Source organism: Meleagris gallopavo, chromosome 9 (assembly GCF_000146605.3).
Source record: "Meleagris gallopavo isolate NT-WF06-2002-E0010 breed Aviagen turkey brand Nicholas breeding stock chromosome 9, Turkey_5.1, whole genome shotgun sequence".
Lineage (NCBI taxonomy): Eukaryota > Metazoa > Chordata > Aves > Galliformes > Phasianidae > Meleagris > Meleagris gallopavo.
The window spans coordinates 12,412,085-12,421,184 of record NC_015019.2 but is presented as its reverse complement, the minus strand read 5'-3'; the positions used below and the strand labels follow the sequence as shown (position 1 = coordinate 12,421,184).

Here is a 9,100-nt window from a genome sequence, read left to right as displayed (position 1 = left end):
TTTTAACATGTCCATGTAAAACATTCTTAATGTATACTTAAAACAAACTTGCCTTCGTATGATGCAGTTGCAAATCATGTACCCAGCTTCACAACTGACCTATCTTGAGGATTGCTGCAAGGCTCTGTTTGTGTTCTGTTTAAAAAGCTGCTCCCCAAAATGCAGGTCTTTTTGAACTGAGCCACCTGCGTGGAGAGAGGAAAAATAAAGAGTGACCGTGGATACAAAAACGGAGAGGTTCTCAGCAAAAATGTAGGAAATCTGATGTGACAGTGTAGTTCTTCCATGCGTGCTTGGGTGCATAAAAGATCTGGTACTCCAATTACAATGAGAAATCTTTCCCCCCAGAATTAAACTTCTAGAAAAACTGGAGATAATGCACACCAACAATACTAAATCTGTATCTCTTCCAGCTTGCTTATTTTTGACAGATGAGCTTGTTTGTTCCAGAAACTGATTTGGGGACTGATGTTTTAAATTCCCCCTCCTTTACCAGGTAGGGAATAAAGAGCTAAGTGCTAGGGATGAACAAAAAAAAGTGTGTGTGAAGGGCAGTAGGTGTTGCCTTCATCTCATAAATAACTGGAAGATTGCACATCTGTTTTGTTACAAAGTAAATTTTGCTTGCAACATTAGCCAATGTGCAGAAGACCGAAAACGGTAACATTATTTTACTATTTTCAGTCTTTTTTTTGTGTGTGTGTTAGATTTCTGTCAGCAGAACAGGCAGGAATAAAAGCTATGATGTCTGACTTGTTGCTAAGCAGTTATATATTACTTTCTTATGGAAACATTGCTGGTCGTGTTGGAGTGCAGATAATTAACCTGCCCCTACCACCGTTTCACTCGGTTGCTATTTGGTTTGCTAGTCACTGCTTGCCCTCTGTGGTGGGACAGACAGTAGGAAGACAGAAGACAAAGTACTTTTTTTCCCCAAAGCTTGTTTGACATATATTTAAGTTGTTATGGCAGCTTGAAAAGAAATCTTACCTCACCTTGCTGTTTTGCCTGATAAGTGTCGGTACTGTCAGGTAGTGAGCTAGTGTAAGGAAGCTCAGCTGAGAAGTTGTACTGCTGCTTCACCCAAAGCACATTGCTTACCATGAGCTGAAACAATCTTTTTTCTTAAGAAGTCGTGATCTCATGTTCTCAGTCGTGCTTTTTCTCATGCTACTGAATTTGCAGAATTGTCTGCCTCCTTTCTGAGCTGAAACACAGCAACAAACACTGAATAGTTTTCTGCCAGTTGCGTAAACTGAGTAGTCTCATTGAGCTGTTTCATGGCCTCCAGAGGTGGTTTGAGAAATGGACTGGGACTGTAGAGTTCAGTGCTGCCAAGGGATGGAAAAGCAGAGGAGGGATCAAGCAGTTAATGGCTTGCGGAGTCATCTCATGCAGATGTGAGACAGCTTGTGCTGGTACAATGAGATGATGATACAGCTTCCTGAGTGAGTACACAGAGCCAGAACTGGGTCTTTTTTCCTTTGTCAGCAATGACAACTTAAATGCAAGTCAAGCTACCACTTTTGTCCATCATGCTTCTGATGGATCTTCCTCCTGGCATAAACTTCATACGTGAATTTGCAGGGCCAGCCCACTGAATGCTCTGCAGTACTCAGTAGTCTTGGGGACTGTGAACAGAAATTATAATATATATTTTTTAGGTGTTCTAGAAGGTGTAGAATCTGGAACAGTCAGGGACAGGAAGAGAGGCAGTATTTATTCCTTCACAAATAAGTCTTAGGTATTTTGTAGTATTTAAAAAACAGGCTGCAGCTGCCTTTATGAAGGCTTTTCTTTGCTACCTGTGTATTGTACGTTTAATACTTTTCCTTCTGTCACTTCCATTTCTCTAGAAATAAGCCTTGGAAGAAAATATAAAATGTTACTGCCACTTAGAAGGTTAAAGTAAACACCTTTTTCATAACATTTATATACCACAGAAAACCTAAAAAGAACTTGAGTCCATTAAACAGATTGCTCGTTTTAATTCTTAATGTTGTCACTTGCATATCTATTTTCAACTTACGTTTCTGTACAGGAGTAACATTTATTTCATGGTAAACTTTGATGTAGTGCGTGTGCATTTTGCCTCTCCTTTGATATTTCTTCTTGTCCCTTTGCAAGGCCTTTGGCAACTGACTGACTGGCTTCTGACTTCTGTCGCGGTTCAGAGCCATGAAAAAGCTGAAATGGGTTCCTTGTTTGCAGCCAATGTACTTCTTTCTTTTTAATAGCTTTTCTGTACAAAGTCTGAGTATCCTATAGCAGCATATAATGAGAACTGCACTGGTTGTGCTAGCATCTTCTGTATTAATGGGATACCACTTTTTTTTTACCTTCCTTTTTAATCTGTAAGAGCTGATCAAAGATATTTTCCGAATGTTTGAAATGCTACTTATGCATATGCTTAGCTCAAATTGAAAGATTCATGTATGTGCTGTAGCTGATACCTCCATGTCCTCAGCGGGTAGGACAAAGCAGAAATAATTCTGCATCCTCAGTTCCCTTATAAGTCTTTGATTATATCAATTTTTTTAAAGTCATTTGAAATGTGCTTACACTTTGTAATGCTCAAATATATTTGCAGTTGTTGACAGTATACAATATTTCTCCTGATGGTTGTCTTTGAAGTCAGTGACTACGAACGCTGGGATGAACTTCCCCAAGCTTTTAAAAGCTTACACTTATAGGATTGGCTTCACTGCTTGTCTTACTTCTTAACAGAACTCCTTTCTCACTCATTCATGCTAAGCCTTAACAGAGAATTTTTATTCCAATTAGCTCTGTTCTCAAAATTGGGGTCCTAACATGTGAGAAACACAAACTAGTGAGGGAAATATTAAAGCACGTTGTGAAATTCCCCTTTCTATGGGCTACTATAGTGAAAAACCACTGTAAAGTATGGACTGACTTTTTCTTCTTCCTCTTCTGTTCCAAAATATTGCCTGAAATAGAGAGATTAGCTGCTACTTGCTGCCCTCCCTTCAACTTTAGATAACCTTCATGCCTTTGACGTTAACTCCAGGGTATCCAACACAAAGAATGAGGTTTTGCCATTTGCACATGCACTGCATGCACTTTTATTCTTGCTTGGCTTCTTTGTTTCAGCTGTGGAGTTCGGTGGAATATTTCACAAGTGTGATACATCAATCTATCTACAAAATAACCTATCCTTATTTAAAAGAGAAATTCTTAAGAAGGTTTGTTACCTCAATTGTGAGAAGAGAACTCATTTGAAGAGTTCATTATTTAAAAACAAACAAACAAACAAAAAAAAACAAAAAAAACCCTAAAACATAGCAACAAATGAACTTAACTAGATATGTACATCTTAAAAGCCTCATAAAGCCTGCTTACCTAGATTCAGAGGCTGTTCTGTTAAATGAAGGGATGGTAGTTGAAGCTGAGCAAAGGCAACTAGACCAGTTCTCTTGTTAATAGTTAGGACTAACTTCATTAGACACCCATTGAAGGAGTGCTTCTGTGTTCCTGAAAGCATGCCTTAGGAGACATTGGAAAAATAGAAGGATTTCTCACCTGCAGAGGTAATAGAAAGACCAAAACCTGTACAAATTGGGGTTGGAAATGCTTAAATTTGCAGTGATGCAATCAAATAGTCTGAACTGAAAATTATATTCTGTTCAATTTATGTACTATTGCAAGTGTTGAATTTCAGAGGTAAGAATTCCTGTAATGGTAGTGGTTTCTTTTTAAATAGTGCATTTAATTGCAACTCAGAGTTCTCCAGACTACTTTCTTTACCTTTTTTACTTTTTTTTTTGCCTCATTTTTTGTTTGTCAATATATTTATTTATTTATTTATTTGTTAGTTTTCCCTTCGGTTGCCTCTGTACAATGTTAAAACTGCTTCTGAAGAAGGAGTAGCAAGCCTTTGCATTCTGTGCAGAAATACTGGGAAGATAAAAAAAAAAAAAGGATTTGTTTGTTTGTTCTGTGAACCATGTCAGCTGTGGTTGTCTTTCTCTATTCCATTTTTGTTTTACTTGCACTCTTGAGAACACATTAAATAAGAACAATTAATCTGTTTTATCAGTGTCGTGTATATAAACCTAAAACTTACAGCTCAAACTATTAATTGGTGGTCCTAATAGCAAACGTTGTGAACTGTCTCCCTATCAAATGAAGTACCAAAGTTATCCAGATCTACACAATTAATTCTTAATTACACTGTTACTTTGCTGCAGGAATCTCTTTATAACGTGATGCCTTTGTTTGCTCTTTTCAATAGCTGAAAGAGATAGATGCCAAAAAGATTGTCAGAGCGATGCTGTCTTATGTGTGGCCCAAAGACAGACCAGACCTGCGGGCCAGAGTAGCCATATCTCTGGGGTTTTTAGCAAGTGCAAAGGTAAGAACAAGTGTTTCATTGTGTTATGATACTCAAACTCTTGCTGCAATGAAGTCAGTGTTTATTAGCTGTTAGAAGGAAATAGGAGTGCAAAAGCTTTCCACAGATTATTGAAAGATGTAATTTAAATTTAGTGCAAACCTCGTAGGAATAAATCAGAAGGGGAAATGTGAGCTTGGGCAAAAAGTGTTTTGGAATAAACAACCACCAAAACATTTAGTTAAATATTGGAAATAAAGTTTGTAAGCATCGTTGAGACATATGGCTCAACTGACTTCCTTCTAAATAGGGCAGTTTTTACCAAACATGAGGCTAATATTAGCATCTTGATGGGATAAGCTAACGTAGGTGCTGCTTAGCAATGAGTTTCAGCAGTCGAGTTAGTCTTGCTGTATTTCCTTATCAGCGTTCGGCAACGTTGCTGTGTTGTGAAAAGAGCAAAGAAACAAACTTGAGTTATGTAGGTGATAAAAGAAGAGTACTTGGAAAAGAAATGTGTTCATTTATTTGAACTGAAAAGGGAAGGCCAATCTTTTGGTGTACAGCACTTTCTGGTAGAAGCAATCTATCAGGTGGTAGCTGGTACTGTCTCCAAGAGATATTTTGGTTTGTGCTGCTGTTCAGGAAGTTGCTGATAATGTAGGTGATGACTTGCAGAATATGGCATGTTTGTACAAGCAAATTTCCATCCTTTCTGTATAAAGTACTGCTTTTGTGTATATTCAAGACTATCTGGGAAGCTGTCTGCTCCAAATGAACGTGCTGAGAGTGTTTTGCTTTAATATACCGTGTCATTACCCTCACAATAATGTTTTACTGATTATAAATTGTTGGTTTGTTAAGCTTGTGTGTGATCTACTTTTCAGTACACCCATCTACAGATGCGTATGCAAATTCTCATGAGTTTCTTTATAAAGCCTCTTATTGGTATTACAGATAGTAATCTGAAGACAATATTGAAAGAAGTTTAAAGTACTTTTTCTGTACTTTTTCTCATTTGCTTTTAAAGGGAGTTCCTCCCCCCACTGGTTTAATGAATGCTGTTTTCTTGTGTGGTCTGAGACATTAGTGATGTTGCTTAAAACTTTTTTCACTACAAGTAATGTCCATTGTAGCAGCAGTAGCATTTATTTTCAATCGTGGAAATCTCCAGGTAGGTTCCTAGTACCTGGTAGATAGCCCTTAATAGATAGTACTGTTTCTCTAGACTGGGAGATAATTGTTCTTTGGAGTTTGTTATAGTAGTGCTTCCTCACTGGAGAGGTTAGTTAGGCATTTTGGCTTTTTTGATTCCTAATTAGGCATGCCATGTCATATTGGGCTTGAACTGCAGCTGGTCAGAATGCAAACAAATGTTTGGTTTAAAACTGAAATCTGCTGCAAGAAACAAGTTTTCCTCAGTACCTTGCCAGAAAATCAGACATTTAATAATTGCTCTTTAGGGAAGTAAGTGGATGTTGGAATGTGCTAACGGTTCTTTTAAATTTCCTACTTCTAATTTAGCCTGGAAGCACTGATGTTCAATACAGCTTCCTGAAGGGAGAGAGCAGAAAAGCTGTTGAGCTTTCCTCAGGTTTTAGGAGGTGCCTGTTAGAAGTGTTTTGTCAGAATGTTTGTTTTGGCAAAGAAGAGCTTCATTTAGGAAACACACAATAAGTAAGCTCTCAACAGATGTGTTATAACTTTGGGGTAAAAGTTTTTGTGGAAGTCTTCTAGCTGTGCTTTTCTGTAATTGCAAAGCTTTATTAGAACTCAAAAATAAAATAATTTCAATTTAACACATCATCCCTCATCACCTGCACTATATCTCCTTTTACTTTGTGGGGTAAATTTTCTTAAATTGCTTCATATTTTACATGTGCTCATGTGCACGTAGTGATTGTGGCATAACTGACATGCAGTAGATTGTGCAGAGCTATAGAAAGTGTTGTATCTCTGAGCCCTGAACATTGCTTTTCTTCCACGGCCAGCTAAAGGTCACTTTGTCCTACAGAAAATTAAACACAAATCAGCTTACCTGTAAATTGCACGGACCATATAAAAACCTGTGCAATTTCCTCATTATCTGATCTGGGACCCTTTGTTCAGGTTGCTTGTGGGGTTAATTACAAAGTACTTAATAGACCACACAAGCAGTTAGTTAAAGTTTCGCTGCTATTCAGTTGTCAGTACAAGAATGCCAGTGTGTCTTTCTCCTTGCTGCAGTCCTGGCCTGCTTTCTTTGTTTGCTATGAACTTGTCTGCATCTGAAGGATTTCCATCCTTGGTATGCATTTGCTGTAAAGGTTGCTTGTCCTTAGGGCTTTTGCATAGAGAACCGAAGGATCACAATGCCTGTTACTGGTCACCTTCCATCACAAGAAAATTCTTCTTTTAAGCCTTTCGGCCAATTTCTTTTAGGTTTGACAAAGGAGTTTGAATTTTTATACCTATATATACAGTAAAGTTTTGCTTCTTAAGGAAAGATAGGAACTGTGGCTCTGAGAAAGAGGCTGTAGGATACCTTCGGTTTTAGTGCAAAACTACCACAGTAATCCTCAGCCACAGCAAAAAAATCTACGGCCTCACGCCAGTTTGTGGACTTGCCCACAAAACACAAAGAAGCTGCAGATCATACCTGCTTTTTTCTGCTGCTTGTGAAACAATTTGTCTTATTTCTTATCTCTTTCAGTCTTCCACTTCAGTAAAATTCGATTTCAAAACAAAAGCCAGTGTGTGTGCAGCTACCGAAGAGCCTGCAGTTATAATCTGTCTTGACTCCTTTAGTGGGGCCCAGTTGCCTGTCATTGAACAGATTATTGTGATTTTTGGTTCCTCTTTGTCTACACATAAGTGCTAGTAGTATTGTTAGCCTTCAGAGTGAGCTGTTTGTATAGCTTTTTTATGACTGAGAGTTGACAGGATGGAGTCTGCTCCAGGGCTAGGAAGGTATTTTTTCCCTTTGAAGACTTGTTATATTATGACATGCTTTAAATTTTTATCTTAAATATTTATAGCTTATATAGAGTTGTGTGATGTGAAAGATGCAACAGTAAGACAGGTAAAAAGAGAACACAAGGCATTATCTATGTTTTCAGACACACAGATTAGCCTGCACAGGTTTTATGGTTTTTCTTTTTTCAACATTCCCTCTCATTTTTTTGTCTGCTGGGATATGTACAGTAAATCCTTTACTTCTCTTCCTCCCTTTTTCTTCTGTGGCACAAGAAGAAAAAGTGCTCTGACTCCTGAGGACTCGGATTAGACAAATGGATGTGACAGAATCTCTTGTCACCTCTGTCATTCTGCAGTGGTTTTTTGGCCTTGTGGTCACACCAAGCATGTGTTATTCATGAGCCAGAGAAATCTTTCAGATCGTTTGCATTTCTACTGACTTCTGATTCTGTAAGTTTCAGGAGAATAAGTTGTTTGCCTAAATAGATGAGTGTAGTACTGTAAGTGTTGTCTGTGTGCACAGATAATTACATCTCTGGTCAGTTATGTGAATGCGCATCATCGTTTGCACTCTTTTTGTGATTACATGGAGTTAGACAATAAACCTTTAGAAACTGTTAGTTTTTTGAGAAATCATGGGTGAGAAGTAGTTCTAAACTTTTTTTAATTCTTACTGAAAACAGTGTGCTGTAGATAATCAGTGAATGTGAAGAAGGCTTGAAGCTAGAACATTGTTCCCTCATTTGGACTTAATTTTCTAGATTTTTATACCTATCTTGCCGTAAGGGATCGGATTTTCTATTCATATTTCCTCAACTAGAGCTGTTGAATGTGTACTTTTATGTTGGTCCAGAGATAAATTCAGTCGTCTTCATGTTGATGTTTTTCATTGGATTATTGGCAGCACTGTAGACCGGTTTTATCATGTTGGAGCTCAGCCTGTCACTAATTCATCATCTTTATTAAACAAGAAGTACTGGGAAAAGCAAAATGAAAGATAAGACTGTTTGCCCTAAAAGTAGTGCAATCTCGCATGGGAGCAGAGATGATGGTGCATTATCAGCTTAAAACAGTGCAGTCATTTAAAAAAAAGTTTGAACTCATTTAAGCATGATGTACTGCTCTATAACCTGCTGTTAAATGTGGACTGTTAAGCTGAGATGATTTCATTGGTGCTGTTTGCTTTCCAATAAGTTCAGACAGGGACTAGCTATTCATTCAGAATTATAAATGTGAACACTTCTTATCTATATTTTAAAAAAGACTTAAATGGGGATTATTATCAAACATTCAGGCATCAGAAAGAGGAGGAAAACTTCTGTAAGTACACTGCATAAGACAGTTGTGCACAGGAGCTTTTCCTAGCATACCTAGGTGTGCTAAATGCTTTGTGTTCTGTGCCAGCAGATCCAGGCTATGAGGGATAGCTGCAGTTTGTGCACAAAACTGACCAAATTTTGATTCTATGAATGTGAACAGGATCTCATTGACTTCACAGATTGAGTAAGAAAGACTTGTTCGTAATCATGTTCTCTCATCTCTCTTGCAATAAACTTTCTGAGATTAACTTTTTTTTCTCTTTATGATTGGAAAGCAGACTGTGGTGATGGCTAATGAGATGCAATACTGCGCTGCCTATTATTCAACCGTTACCCTGCAGGAGTCAGAGCAACTACGGCCTGAGACAAGGCTTTTAATACTCTATTGGGTGGAATTATATTGATGTGAATGAAGATATTTCTGTGAAGTTAAATTAATTTTGAAGGAAAGCTGCAGTTTAAAGAATACGTCTTT

At 37.8% G+C, this 9,100-nt stretch overlaps 1 protein-coding gene across 2 annotated transcripts in view; it reads left to right on the top strand.

Moving 5' to 3' along the window:
- Positions 1–9,100, top strand: part of ABCB7 (ATP binding cassette subfamily B member 7) — a 35,159-nt gene that overhangs the window by 8,736 nt on the left and 17,323 nt on the right. For both annotated transcript variants that reach the window (XM_010715357.2, XM_003208418.3), the window contains exon 4: positions 4,253–4,372. In XM_010715357.2, coding sequence (XP_010713659.1) covers positions 4,253–4,372 — 120 coding nt within the window. The remainder of the gene's footprint in view (positions 1–4,252; positions 4,373–9,100) is intronic.